This window comes from Pristiophorus japonicus, chromosome 6, assembly GCF_044704955.1.
Source record: "Pristiophorus japonicus isolate sPriJap1 chromosome 6, sPriJap1.hap1, whole genome shotgun sequence".
In the NCBI taxonomy this organism is placed as follows: domain Eukaryota; kingdom Metazoa; phylum Chordata; class Chondrichthyes; family Pristiophoridae; genus Pristiophorus; species Pristiophorus japonicus.
In genome coordinates, this window is record NC_091982.1 from 82,124,476 (window position 1) to 82,140,254 (window position 15,779).

The following is a 15,779-nucleotide window of genomic DNA, read 5'->3' on the forward strand; positions in this document are numbered from 1 at the left end:
GGATATCATCAGCGTGCATGTGAAAACTCACGTTGTCACCAGTTGATGTCACCGAGGGGCAGCATGTAGTTGAGAAATAGGAGGCGCCAAGAATAGATCTTTTGGGGACGTAAGAGGTAACGGTGCACTATTGGGAAGAGAAACCATTGCAGGTGATTCTATGGTTGTAGTTGGAAAGACAGGAATGAAACCAGGCGAGTGCAGTTCCATCCAGCTGGGCGATGGTAAAGAGGCGTTGCAGCAGAATTTTGGGTCAGCTGTGTCAAAGGCTGCAGACTGGTCCAGAAGGACAAGAAGGGATAGTTTACCTTTATCGCAGCCAATTAGGATGTCATTTGTGACCTTGGTAAGAGCAGTTTCCGTACTGTGGTCTGGGCGGAAACTTGATTGGAGGGATTCAAACAAGGAGTTCTGGGAAAGATGGACATCGATTTGGGAGATGATACGTTGTTCAAGAACTTTAGAGAGGAAATGGATGTTGGAGATGGGATGACAGTTTACAAGGACGGACGGGTAAAGGGTCGTTTTGTTTTTGAGGAGAGGGGTGATGACGACGGATTTGAAGAAAAAGGGGACAATACCTGAGGAGAGAGAAGCGTTAACAGTATTCGGTTTTGTGCTGTTGGTCAGTGCCTACGTGGATCTGAGTTAAGACGTTTGCAAATTTGTCAGTACAAGAGGATCTACATCTGTGGCTGATTCAAATCCAATTCACAGAGATGAAAAACTTCTACATTTTGTTTCCTCATTCTAAAATGCCTTTCTATTTAATTTCAGTGGCAATAATGGCCGAAACAATAGGAATAAAGGAAATCTTGGAGCAGCATGGAATCAGTGTACAAACTGTAACAGAAGTTTTTCCAATTCGAGTGCAGCCAGCTCGTATTCTTTCTCGTATCTATGCAAGACTTGGTAAGAAAATCTTTTCTCATTTATTTGCATTTTGTGGGAATTACTATGAAATTTATTTAATGCGCTGAGATTTAATTTTAGTTGTTTACTGGAGCTGAATTAGCTAGGAAAAATACTAATGGGCATTCTAATATTTTGCACTCATAAATGTTAATGCTGAGAAAAGGACACTTGCCTATTTCAGGTGCCCAGTGTCAGCATTAAATCATAAGAGAAGATGCAGCAAAGAAGCTGCAAAATAAGGCTGCCCAGTAAAGTGCCATAACACCATAAGGGCACCATCTACATTATATAATATATATATATTTATTTAAATCCCATAGATAACATATAAAATACAAAAAGAGCAGGAAGAAAAGACCATCAGACTCATCCATTCAGACATGTTGCAACCACTTACATCATTGATGCATCCCCTAGCCACGAATCTCCTGGCAGAGGCAAAAAAAATGCAACCAATTCAGGAACAATTCTGGGAAATTCCTCTCCAACTCACTAAGGCAATCAAGCAAGGCCTATGTTTTTTCTAAACTAAATAACTATAACTCTTGAAGCTTACCCTAATAATTAAAAGTCCTAAGGTTGGGTATCAATCTGGTTGCCCTTCTCTGCACCTTCTCCCGAGCCTCTATATTCTTCTTGTGGGGGTCAAAATTGGCTACAGCACTCCAGATTTGAGGATTACTGGCTTTGATCTTCATGATATAGCTTACACACAGATCTAATTTTGTTGACAGGTTGCAATAAGAGAATGATGCTGAGTGGTCGGCCTTACCGGCACATGGGTATTCTTGGCACATCAAAATTGTATTATATGAAGGATGAAATCTTTGCTTTCACTCCTCAGGTAATTGTAGATTCACCTCGTTTTTTAAATTCCATTTGGGAATTCTGTTTTGAATATCTTGTAATGAAAATATTTAGGTGTACTGCATATCATTTCATAGTCCAAAAGAGTTCTCAGCACTTCTCTGATAGCACGCGATCACAGATTTACTAGGCCATTTAGCCCCTTGAGCCTATTCCGCCATTAAATGAGATCATAGCTGATCTGTGACCAAACTCCATATATTCGCCTTTGCCCCATATCCCTTAATACCTTTGGTTAACAGAAATCTATCCATCTCTGATTTGAAATTAACAATTGACCCAGCATCAACTGCCATTTGCAGAGGAAAGTTACAAACTTCTACCACCCTTTGTGTGTATAAGTGTTTCTTAACCTCACTCCTGAAAGGTCTGACTCTAATTTTTAGGCTGTGTCTCCTAGTCCTAGATTCCCCAACCAGCAGAAATAGTTTCTCTCTATCTACCCTATCTGTTACCCTTAATATCTTGAATCAAATCACCCCTTACTCTTCTAAATTCCAAAGAATACAACCCTAGTTTGTGTAATCTCTCCTTGTCACGTATCCCTTGGAATCCAGGTAGCATTCTATTAAATCTACGCTGCTCCCTCCAAGGCCAACATATGTTTCCTGAGGTATAGTTCCCAGAACTAAACACAGTATTCCAGGTGTGGTCTAACCAGGGCGTTGTATAGTTGTAGCATGACTTCTAACTCCTTGTCTTCTAATCCTCGAGATATAAAGACCAGCATTCCATTAGCTTTTGGATTTTTGTTGTACCTGTCCATGATATTTTAAGGATCTATGTACATGGACCCCTAAGTCTGTTTGGATCACCACTGCTTCTAGCTTATCACCATGTAGAAAGTACTCTGATATATCCTATTTAAGTCCAAAGTGAATGACCTTACACTTGCCTATATTGAAATTCATTTGCCACAGTTGTGCCCATTCACTTAATCTATTAATATCCTTTTGTAATGTTATGCTTTTATCCACACTGCTTACAATGCCACCAATCTTTGTGTCACCAGCAAACTTGGATAAGTGGCTCTCTATTCCATCATCTAAGTCAACAAAAAACAAAGAGTAGAAATAAATAGGTCATTTTCGAGTGTGGCAGGCTGTAATTAGTGGGGTACCGCAAAATCTGTGCTTGGACCTCAGCTATTTATAAACTATATCAATGACTTTGATGATGGGACCGAGTGTAATGTATAAAAGTTTGCTGACAAAATTCTGCAAAGGGATATAGACAGGTTAATTGAGTGGGTAAGAACATGGCAGATGGAATATAATGTGGAGAAATGTGAAGTTATCCACTTTGGTAGGAAAAACAGATTCTTTTTTTAAATGATGAGAGACTGGGAAATGTTGGCTTTCAGTAGGACCTGGGTGTCCTTGTACACGAATCACAGAAAGTTAGCATGCAGGTACAGCAAGCAATTAGGAAAGCAAATAGTATGTTAGCCTTTATAATAAAAGGATTGGAGTACAAGAGTCAATAAGTCTTACTACAATTATATAGGGCCTTGGTGAGACCACACCTGAAGTACTGTGTACAGTCTTGGTCTCTTTACTTAAGGAAGTATATACTTGCCTGAGAGGGAGTGCAACGAAGGTTCACCAGACTGATTAGGGGGGTGGGGGGGATTGTCCTATGAGGAGAGATTGAGCAGACTAGGCCTATATTCCCTAGAGTTTACAAGAATGAGAGGTATCTCACTGAAACATATAAAAGTTTTAAAGGGCTTGACAGGGTAGATGCTAGGAGGATGTTAACTTGGCTGGGGAGTCTAGAACTTGGGGTCACCATCTCAGAATAAGGAGTCGGAAATTTAGGACTGAGATGAGGAGAAATTTCTTCATTCAATAGGTTGTGAATCTTTGGAATTCTCTACTCCAGGGAGCTGTGGATGCTCAGTCGTTGAGTATAGTCAAAACATCGATAGACTTTTGGATACCCTCAATGTTCAACACCAAGAGTGGCTTGGTAGCACCACTACTGACCAAGCTGGCCGAGTCCTGAAGGACATAGCTGCCAGAATGGGCCTGCAACAGGGGCTGAGAGAACCAACACGAGGGAAAACCTACTTGGCCTCCTTCTCACTAATCTGCCTGTCGCAGATGCATCTGTCCATGACAGTATTGGTAGGAGTTACCACCGCTAGTCCTTGTGGAGATGAAGTCCCGTTTTCATACTGAGGACACTCTTCATCGTGTTGTGTGGCACTACCACCGAGCTAAATGGGAGAGATTCAGAACAGATCTTGCAGCTCAAACCTGGGCATCTATGAGGCACTGTGGGCCCTCAGCAGCAGCAGAATTGTATTCCACCACAATCTGTAACTTCATGGGCCAGCATGTTCCTCACTCAACCATTACCATCAAGCCTGGGGACCAACCCTGGTTCAATGAGGAGTGCAGAAGAGCATTCCAGGAACTGCATCAGGTGTACCTAAAAATGCTATGCCAACCTGGTGTCGCTACAACACAGGACTGCAAAGATGCTCAACAGCGGCAACAGCATGCTATAGACAGATCAGATTAAAGCTTGCAATCCTGTCACATTCAGTCATGAATGGTGGTGGACAATTAACCATCTAACGGGAGAAGGAGGCTCCATGAACATCCATGTCCTCAATGATGGTGGAGCCCAGCACGTAAGTGCAAAAGACAAGGCTGAAGCATTTACAACCATCTTCAGCCAGAAGTGTTAAGTGGATGATCCATCTCTGCCTCTTCCTGAGGTCCCGACCATCACAGAAGTCAGTCTTCAGCTTATTCGATTCACTCCACGTGAGATCAATAAATGACTGAGTGCACTGGATACAACAAAGGCAACATCTCGGCTGTCATGGTGAAAACATGTGCTCCAGCACTAGCGGCGCCTCTAACCAAGCTGTTCCAGTACAGCTACAACACTGGCATCTACCCGACAAAGTGGAAAATTCCTTAGGTATGTCCACAAAAAGCAGGACAAATCTAATACGACCAATTACCGCCCCATCAGTCTACTTTCATTCATCAGCAAACTGGTGAAAGCTGTTGTCAACAGTGCGATCAAGCGGCACTTACTCACCAATAACCTGCTCACCGATGCTCAGTTTGGATTCTGCCAGGACCACTCAGCTCCAGGCCTCATTACAGCCTTAGTCCAAACAGCTGAATTCCAGAGGTGAGGCGAGAGTGACTGCCCTTGACATCAAGGCAGCATTAAACCAAGTGCGGCATCAAGGAGCCCTAGTTAAATTGAAGTCAACGGAAATCAGGGAAAACTTTCCATGGCTGGAGTCATACCTAGCACAAGGAAAGATGGTTGTGGTTGTTGGAGGTCAATCATTTCAGCCCCAGGACATCGCTGCAGGAGTTCCTCAGGGCAGTGTCCTAGGCCCAACCATCTTCAGCTGTTTCATCAATGACCTTCCCTCCATTATATGGTCAGAAATGAGGATGTTCACTGATGACTGAACAGTGTTCAGTTCCATTCGCAACTCCTCAGATAATGAAGCAGTCCGTTCCCGCATGCAGAAAGACCTGGACAAATTCAGGCTTGGGCTGATAAGTGGCAAGTAACATTTGCACCACAAAAGTGCCAGGCCATGACTATCTCCAACAAGAGAGTCTAACCACCTCCCCTTGACATTCAACGGGACTATCATTGCCAAATCCCCCACCATCAACATCCTGGGGGGGGGGTCACCATTGACCAGAAACTTAACTGGACCAGCCACATAAATACTGTGGCTACAAACACAGGTCAGAGGCTGGGTATTCTGCAGCGAGTGTGTCGCCTCCTGACTTCCCAAAGCCTTTCCACAATCTACAAGTCAGGAGTGTAATGGAATATTTGATGGGCACCCCATCCACCACCTTAAACATTCACTCCCTCCATCACTGGCGCAGCGTGGCTGCAGTGTGTACCATCTAAAAGATGCACTGCAGCACTTCGCCAAGGCATCTTTGACAGCACCTCCCAAACCCGCGACCTCTACCAGCGAGAAGGACAAGGGCAGCAGGCGCACGGGAACACCATCACTTCCAATTTCTCCTCCGAGTCACACACCATGCTGATTTGGAAATATATCGCTGTTTCTTCATCGTTGCTGGGTCAAAATCCTGGAACTCCTCCCTAACAGCACTGTGGGAGTACCTTCACCACACGGACTGCAGCGGTTCAAGAAGGCGGCTCACCACCATCTTCTCAATCGCAATTAGGGATGGGTAATTGATGCTGGCATTGCCAGTGACGCCCACATCCCATGAATCAATAAAGAAAATGGTCTATTATTCCCTGGTTTTCCTCTCTCATCTTTCTTAAATAGCAGAGTGACATGCACTTTTCCATTCTAAAGGAGATGCTTCGAACAGAGTTATCATGCTTGTGTTATTGCTATAGAAAACTGGGTGGCCCACTGTGATATTTCCATTTGCACATATCATCCTCAGTAAGTCGATCACTTTGATTCCTATAATACAATAGGTGGAAATCATGTGCAGTATCTATTCTGTGGTGTGGTGGACACTTTGCAAGCGAGTACTATGGGTACTAATATCTCTTGTGTGTTTTCTTTTCATGTATGTCCCGTCATTTATTAAAAACAAATATGTTTACAGTTTATCGATCAGCAGCAGTTCTACCTGGCCCTTGATAATCAAATGATTGTTGAGATGCTTCGAACAGAATTATCATACTTGTGTCGTTGCTGGAGAAAGACTGGGCGGCCCACAATGACCTTTCCAATTTCACATAGCATGCTCAGTAAGTTGATCATTTTGATTCCTATAATGCATTGAAAATATCTATAAACTGTTTTGAAAAAAAAGTCCTAATGTTTAATCCTGCTAGCACTGAGTTAAGTTGGAGTATGGTTCCACAGGCTCTCCGGTACATCACATGCACCTGTGGTCTGGTCATTTTTGAGCCAACCAGTGACTGTCACCCAACTATTGGAGTGTGGGAGGCATCCTAGCCGAACCTAATTTTGTTGCCACCTGACATCCACATGCGTGCACTTTCTAACAGCATACACTAGATTGTGATCAGGAGTGGGAAACCAGCCAGATTCTAAATTCATAAAATATATAATATAAAGCTTGGTAACATTCTATGGGGGCGAAATTGATGGTCTCAGAAAGACCCATTTCTGTCCGTTAGCGGCGGCCATGCGTCAGAATCCAGTGGCCGCCGCTTTGGGGTCAACTGGCCGACCCAACCCAAATTCAGGTCGGGGATTTTTTGGCCTGGACCTGATACCGCCTAATTCTGATGACCACCGCAAGTGCGTCCCCGCTGCGCGGTGCCCCCGACAGGTTTTTCTATCAGTGCACATTCTGCTGACTGTGTGCGGCCTTTCAAGGGGAGGGCCCACTGCCGCGGCCGCCATATATTTATTTTTGCTGGCCGACTTCCCGATTGCCTGGCAAAATAGTGCCCCCCGAGTTTTGCCAGGCTGCCAACGGGCACCCTGGCACCCCCTCTTGGGTGCCAGGCCGCTGGCCCGGCCGAAAATAAAAAAATGCCCGATTCTCTCCCCTTTAACGGAGGGGAGAGAGCATGATGACGTACACGCAGATCGACAGCGGCGGAGCCCCGGTCCGACCCATATTCAGCCACTGAGCCTGCATTTGGGTTAATGGCCCGTCCCCACTATGACACATTTCCTCTGCGTCTTTGAAAATGGCTCTTCCAAAAGCATCAAGGATCCGTGCGGTAAGTACAGAGAAAAAAACTATAGGTGCACCAGCTTTCTTGGGCTGCTGAATTTCGGCCCCTATATGTCTATATCTAATATATCTAGCCAGTGTTTCCTATGCTTCAAGCTTCTGTTGCATTTCGAGTCGTGCATTCAAATTTCTGTGTGACATTTCAAAATGTAATTTAAAGAAACAATGTAACTCTCAGAGTATAAAATTCCAAAGTCAGAATGGCTATAACCTCTCAGTTGACCATTTTATTAACTCATCCAAGGTTTACTGAAATAGAAATTGCAGTTTGTAAATTTTAAGGGCGACACACACCTACACTTTAACAAAAGAATAATGCATTCTTTTACCTGGTGTACTGTTACTGTCCTACGAAAATGACACATTTTCTGACGTAAGTAATGTCATGTAATATCTGCTGGTTGTATATTAAAACTGTGCATACATCACATTATATGGCAGATGCAAAGCAATCTTATGCTTATATGCTTCTCTTGAGCTTGAGCCTGAAACTGACAAGCGCATTCCAATTTGCAGTATCCTTGATAAAACAACAATTGAACTCTGCAATTTGCAGAGTTAGGTCATTCAGACTTCAGCTGTTAGTTGGTCAAGGAAATTTGCAACGTGCAGTCTCCGAATCCAAAGTTTGCTGAATAAATAGCAATTAATTTTTTTAACCGTGAAGCTCTGCTAACTTAACAATTAAACTTTATGGTGTTAAAGGGATGAATGCAAATTATCACATTGTTCATTGCTTTGTATAAACACTGTTATCCTTGTACAATAGCATATTATTGGACTTAACATAAGGATAGACAGATCATTTTCCGGTTGGCAGGCTGTAACTAGTGGGGTGCCGTAAGGATCAGTGCTGGGGCCTCGGCTATTTACAATCTATATTAATGACTTAGATGAAGGGACTGAGTGCAATGTATCCAAGTTTGCTGACGATAAAAAGCTAGGTGGGAAAGTAAGCTGTGAGGAGGACATAAAGAGCCTGCAAAGGGAGATAGACAGATTAGTTGTGCAGGCAATAAGGTGGCAGATGGTGTATAATGTGGAGTAATGTGATATTGTTCACTTTGGTAGGAAGAATAGAAAAACAGAATATTTTTTAAAGATGAGATACTATTAAATGTTGGTGTTCAGAGAGACTTAGATATCCTCAGGAAACATAGAAAGTTAGCATGCAGGTACACCAATTAGGAAGGCAAATGGCCTTTATTGCAAGGTAGTTGAAGTACAAGAGTAAGGAAGTCTTGCTATAATTGTGCAAGCTTTGGTGAGACCACACCTGGAGTACTGTGTACAATCTCGGTCTCCTTATCTGAGAAAGGACATAAATGCCTCAGTGACGGTGCAACAAAGATTCACTTGATTTGATCCCTGGGATGAGAGGGTTGTCCTGTGAGGAGAGTTTGAGTTGATTGGGCTTATACTCTCTGGAGTTTAGAAGAATTAGAGGTGATCTCATTGAAACATACACGATTGTAAGGGGGATTGACAGGATAGATGCTGAGACATTGTTCCCGCTGGCTGGAGAGTCTAGAACCAGTGAGGATAAGGTTCGGATAAGGATAAGAACCTTATCTCAGGATAAGGTCTAGAACCTTATCTCAGGATAAGGTCTATAAGAGTCTAGAACCAGTGAGGATAAGGTTCGGATAAGGATAAGAACCTTATCTCAGGATAAGGTTCAGCCATTTAAGACTCAGATGAGGAGAAATTTCTTCACTCAGAGGGTTGTGAAACTTTGGAATTCTCTACCCCAAAGGGCTGTGGATGCCAAGTCATTGAGTATATTCAAGGCTGAGATAGATAAATTTTGGGAATCTCGGGATCAAGGGATATGGGTATTGGGCAGCAAAGAGAGGTTGAGCTCGCAGATCAGCTATGATCTTATTTAATAGTGGAGCAGGCTCGAAGTACCATATGGACTACGTCTGCTCCTAATTTTTAAGTTCTTATGGGCTGGATTTTCCACTGCATCTCCGCCCGGTTTCTCAGTCGGTTTGGGCGGAATACCATCCAGCAGAAAATTTCTAGAAAGAGTTCGGCTGGCGGTTTCAAACTACCGCTGGGGAGTGGACCATCAGCATGCACCATCCAAAAACCGCCACCGCCCAAGTTTTGACTCAGCGGTGACTCCTGGGTAAGTAGAAAAAAAACGCCCATGAGAAGCAGCGGGAGCTGGGCAGTAGATAAGTAGCCTTGCAAAAAAAGGTAAGTTAAAGGGTTTTTAATAATTATTTTAAAATTCTTTTACAGTGATAAAGTTGAAAAAGATCCTGATAATTTTTTCAGATTTTTTTTATTTTATGGTTTTTTTTTGGAAAAAAATATTTGTTGTGTTTTTCCTCCGTCCTAGGCCCAACCCGCAGCCTCGGTCTAAATTTTAGTATTAGCGCCCGTTTTGTTTAAGAACTGCCCAATCGGCCCAAAATCGTGTTTTCCACCGAGAATTGGGGTGTAAGGTCTATTTTTTCTGCCGGGCGAAATGTTTTCCTTTGTTTGTGTAATTTTAAAATCTTAGTGGTATTTTGGAAGGCAATCCGGCGCTGGCGGATGTTTTGGAAATTCTAGCCCTATGTTGTAAATTCCACGAGAGATCTGTTAATGTGTATGCGTGTGTAGAGATAAATTATATTTTAATATCTTCTATCCAGCACGAGTTTTGTCCGTTACATTTCAGGTATCGGACTTAGATTTAAGTTTTTCTGTGTGCAAATTTTGAATCGCACTTACATTTTATTAGCTAGCTCAATTTTCATATTCATTAAATAGCGAGATTGCAGATAGTGTATGTACCAATCATAAGCGAGCAAAGTGGCAACATAAGAAATAGGAGCAGGGGTAGGTAATTTGGCCCCTCGAGTTGTATAAAATTTGCAGGGCCTAGATAGAGTGGATCGGAAGGACCTATTTCCCTTAGCAGAGAGCTAAATAACCAGAGGGCATTCTCTGTACACAAGTGCAAATTATTATCCAGCAACAATAAGAACATAAGAATTAGGAGCAGGAGTCGACCATTCGGCCCCTCGAGCCTGCTCCACCATTCAATAAGATCATAGCTCATCTTCTACCTCAACTCCGCTTTCCTGCATTATCCCATATCCCTTGATTCCCTTAATATCCAAAAATCTATCGATTTCTGTCTTGAATATATTCAACAACTGAGCATCCACAGCCCTCTGGGGTAGAGAATTCCAAAGATTCACCACCCTCCGAGTGAAGAAATTTCTCCTCATCTCTTATTCTGAGACTGTAATCCCTGGTTCTAGATTACCCAGCCAAGGTAATCATCCTTCCTGCATCTACCCAGTCAAGCCCTGTGAGAATTTTGTATGTTTCAATGAGATCACCTCTTATTCTTCTAAACTCCATGGGCCCAACTTTGCCCAACCCCTTTTTTCGGCACACTTACCTTAAGTGCGTCAACTTTGCGCGCTGGAAAGGGCACCGGAAAAAAGGGGCCCCATCCTGGCCGCTCTTCGGAGTCCCCGGAGTCGTGGCATGGCGTGCAGTCTGAAGGCAGGGGTGGGGGGGTGGAGCAACAGACCAGCGCAGAAATCCTGCGGGCTGTGAGCAGGACCCGATGCTCGTAGCCCCTATCCCCGGCCGAAGGGACGCCCGATCTCACCGCACTCTATCCCCGGCTGAGTGGCCTCCCACACCGACCCGCTGAGTTCCCGGGCGAGGTAGGACTTAGTTTTTATTTTTTATTTAGTGGTTGTGTGTGCTTGAGAATTTTGATTGGGGCGGGGGGAGGTGCGGGGGGAGGTGGGGAGGAGGAGAGTTTTGTGGAGGGTGGGGGGGAAAGAGAGAGAGAGAGAGTGTATTGCGGGGGGGTTGGAAGAGAAAGAGAGTATGGGGGGAAGGAGGAGAGTTTTTTTGGGGGGGCAAGAAAGAGTATTTTGGGGGAGGGGGTGCTCTGGCTACCCCCCCCCCCCCCCACCCCCCCGTGACATCGCAGCCAGCAGCTCGCATTTCAACTGTAGGATTTACTTCATTTTTATTAGAATTTTAATTGTTTGAGCTTTTCCTTGCAATGTTTGGTGCTTGGTTGTTGAGGTCCTCTCCAGTTCCCTTCCCTCCCCTATCCCTGCCGAAATGTGCACTGATTTTTCTTCACTGCCTGCAAGGTTTTTCAGAGCTGGCCTCGTACGCTGACCTAAGTCAATTTGGAGTAAGTTTTTGCTGGCCAAAACTGCCGTAAGTGTCTGGGAACGCCCCCTTGTGAAAAAAAACTGACCTAAAAAAAAATCATACCTAACTGACTTACTCTGGGGCAAATTTTGGGGGGAAAATGGCATTTTTTAAACTTATGCCAGAAAAAACAACTTACTCCAAAAAAATTGATGCAAGTCATGGCCAAAGTTGGGCCCTATAGGCCTAGTCGACTCAATCTCTCCTCATAGGACAATTCCCCCCCATCCCAGGAATCAGTCTGGTGAACCTTTGTTGCACTCCCTCTATGGCAAGTATATCCTTCCTTAGATAAGGAGACCAAAACTGTACACAATACTCCAGGTGTGGTCTCACCAGCGGGTACTGTAGCATAGTGGTTATGTTACTGGACTCGTAATCTGGAGATGTGGTGAAACTACCAAATTTTTTGTAAAATGTCATCTGGTTCACTACTGTCCTTCAGGGAAGGAAACCTGCCATCCGTATCTGACCTGACCTATATATGACTCCAATGTGGTTGACTCTTAACTGCCCTCTGGAATGGCCTAGCAAGCCACTCAGTTGCACCAAAGCACTCTGACAAAATCAGCACTGTGGGAAAACCTTCACCACAAGGACTGCAGCGGTTCCAGGCGTCGGCTCACCGCCACCTTCTCAAGGGCAATTAGGGATGGGCAATAAATGCTGGCCTTGCCAGTGATGCCCACATCCTTTGAATTAACAAATTTAAAAAATAAAGTTTTTTCACTGGAAGTCAGTCAGCCAAGGTTAACAATACAAAGAGGAAGCTAGTGAGATAGCGACTAGTATTTTTTTTTGAAAATTCTTTCAGCTGCCATTTTTTAACTCTCTCAAGCTGAAAAATTTAGGGTAGACAAATGATAACATTTTCAAGAAAATTATTTTAAACTTATCTATACAAGAACATTCGACATGCTTTAAATGTCTGACAGTATTTTCTGTCAGAGGTCTGTTCATTTTGAGATGCCTAGGCCTGAGTTCATGGGCCTTTCCAGCTGTCACTGTCATCCAGAGAATCAATAAGGTAGAAAACATTATCTCTCAGAATGCATCTGTGCCTATGGCTCCCACAAATGTTTTAACAGATGGAGGGCTGCCATTCACTGAGCGGTGAGTCAGATCTTGTGGTTCGTAAATCTGGCCCCACTCTATCAATCTAGATTTCATATTTTCTTGTGTTTTGTATATTTATTGGTCATCATTATATTTCCAGACATCGGATATATTTAAGAGGGATCAAGGGGTATGGAGAGAAAGCAGGAAAGGGGTACTGAGGGAATGATCAGCCATGATCTTATCGAATGGTGGTGCAGGCTCGAAGGGCCGAATGGCCTACTCCTGCACCTATTTTCTCTGTTTCTTATGTTTGGCACTCAGTTGCAACTGTGTAATCTTTGACTTACCATGAGCAACACAATGGGAGGTCTGGAGTTGAAAAATGAGATGGGTGTGATTTTGTTTTGTTTGACCCTTGAATATAAATTATAACTGTGATCTCCTATAAATTACCTTTTCTTAAATTTGTTTTAAAAAATTAACATTGCAGTTGACAATGGAACCAACATTCATCCAAATGTTCTATCAACATTAAGGAAACTGCAAGATGGATATTTTGGAGGAGCCAGGTAAGTAATCTGAAGACCATTGCACAGCTTGAACCATTGCGCACTTTCCAGTAGGAATCGTTGAACAATTATGAGGAACAGGAAGGTCAATTATAATGCCCTTAATTATTTTCCTGGCTGAGATCTGCCAATTTAGCAGAGATTGAGAATGAAACCTGAAACCTTCTGATGTGTATGTCTTAACGCTACACCAGGCATTGCATTTGGCCAATGACAGAATAGGGGCTTACAATAATCATCCTTGTTCTGTCCATGGGCAAGATCTTAAATGCGATTCAATGACAAACACCCTTATGGTAGAAACCAACTTTCAGTGTTGGTTACTGTTAATTGGAGGGAGGGAGGGAGAAAGGAAGAGATTATTGCAATTTTTTTTTTCATTTTCTCCCATCTCTTCTCTTAAAGATGGTGATTCTTGCTCTGATACAGTTCCACGGGTACTGGTTGCCTGTGGTACGTTAGCTAAGTGAGCATTGTATACTCGTGAACCTAGATGAATTGAGTGTTGGCAGACTGTTCTACCATAGAGTAGCGGCTCCACAGCTGATCTTGATGCTGTCCTTTGTTGCTCTCCATAAGTGTACACTTCTTCTGCAGCGTTCACTGGATGGCTGTTTGGAATTTGAAATTTGCCTGATTTTCCTCTTTCTTTGCATGAGGTACTGAGGCCAATTGTGGGGCCCCTATTCCTACTCTGGCTGAGACCAACTAACTGGGAATAGAACCTGGCATGTTCTGGTCTGTATAGCTCAGTTACCAGCTGACCCATGGGGAAATCTGATTTAAATTTATGGAAATGGCAAAATGTTCCCTCTTGGTGTTGCATATGAGTATCTGGTATCAGTAATGACCTTCAGCTTTAGATGCCACAATATGTAGTCGATTACTTTGACAAACTTTGCGACAATATTGTATTGCCACAGATGCCAATATTGCATCCTCTATCTTTTAGTCCCTTTTTGTGCCTCAAGAACTGAAATTTTAGTTAAAAGGTCCATTTTATCCTCCATTATTAAACTATTTTGGGCATAACACTCAAAATGCTTGAAATTTGTAAGTTTTTCTAATTTCTACTTAAGACCATCTACACAACTGTATGGATTATCCCTCATTGTTTTGCTCTATCTACCTTTGATCTTAAACGGTTAATTTAGTAATTTGCTACAGATTTTAATGTAAACATCCCACCCCCACTTCCATTGGTAAGAGAACAAAAGAGATCATTCAGTCCAATCCATTCAACCCATCATTTAGGTTTTGCTCAGGACCTTGCGCAGACCATTTTATTCACTTTCCAGAATTATAATCCAGCCTGAATATCTCTCTCTCACTTGTGTGAGCTTTGAGGCCCTCGTTGCAGAATACAGACCTGATATGTCATTTATTTCTCAAAGGGTGTTTGTTTTCGTATTGATAGGGTGCCCCATTTGTTGGTTTGCTGATTTGTGCATAAAGCAAATGTTCTGACATCTTCATTTTTCAAATCTACTCTGTTGGTGGAGAGCTGGAAGCACATACCAAAATTTCGGGTGTATGATTCTCCAGCCACTTCATTTCACGGCAGGAATGTGAAAATTACCCCTAGCCCCATGTTTAACTACACTTGTGGCCAGGCATGTTGAGCAGCTTGTGGAAGAGTCAAGATAGTAGAAAACCTCTCATTTTTTTGTTTGCAGAGTTCAGACAGGCAATTTGTCAACATTACTGGTAACTTCATGCTGCACACAACTCAGTTTTATGGATCTAGGAACTGATGGTAAGACACTTGATGACTGGATTGAATTGCACAGTTCATTTGAAGCGATGGAGCATCTGCATGAAATTAAGGCTTTAGAATTTGGTAAGGATGAGGATCTACACATTTCCCATTAATTTAACAATACAGTTTTGATTACACATGCTGACATTGGTTTCTCAATAATTAGATTTTTGTATAGAAATATACTTTTTGGAATTGAGCTATTTTCAGTCTGTTAACAGATTTGTGACGTGCAATGTGCTGCATAATATCCAGAGAAACTTTAGCCAGACTCTTAAAGGGAGAGTCCGCTATTGTTTCACATATGTACAATTTTTATTAAGTACCTGAAGGAAAAAAATTTGCAGGGCTACGGGGAGAGAGAGGAGGAGTGGGATTAGCTGAAGTGCTCTTGCAGAGAGCCGGCACAGGCTCGATGGGCTGAATGGCCTCCTTCTGTGCTGTAGTCATTCTATGATTCTATAACTTGTGTCGTGCTTTTGTACTTGAAGTTAATTTAAATATAATGTGTCATAAGGGAAACGTTCATTACCATCTCAGTATGTGTAGTAGTTGCCTGTGTAGAATATTGTACCATTTAGTTCAGTTGTGCTCATTCACATTTAAAAAAAAAAAATGTTTTCAACTTTATAGAAAATACGGAAGGGAGAACAAAGAAAAAATGTATTTTTGCAGTTGAGAGTGAGGCCATGTAGATGATGAACAATTTAAAGAAAC

The 15,779-nt window shown here is 42.8% G+C and overlaps 1 protein-coding gene across 7 annotated transcripts in view; it reads left to right on the plus strand.

Moving 5' to 3' along the window:
• The window catches only part of LOC139265726 (phosphorylase b kinase regulatory subunit alpha, skeletal muscle isoform-like), a 259,565-nt gene that overhangs the window by 118,864 nt on the left and 124,922 nt on the right, over positions 1-15,779 (plus strand). For 5 of the 7 annotated variants that reach the window (XM_070883020.1, XM_070883021.1, XM_070883022.1 and 2 more), the window contains exons 14-18: positions 778-912; positions 1,650-1,759; positions 6,378-6,522; positions 13,225-13,303; positions 14,980-15,143. In XM_070883020.1, coding sequence (XP_070739121.1) covers positions 778-912; positions 1,650-1,759; positions 6,378-6,522; positions 13,225-13,303; positions 14,980-15,143 — 633 coding nt within the window. The remainder of the gene's footprint in view (positions 1-777; positions 913-1,649; positions 1,760-6,377; positions 6,523-13,224; positions 13,304-14,979; positions 15,144-15,779) is intronic. The other 2 variants (XM_070883024.1, XM_070883026.1) reach the window with 1 other exon arrangement.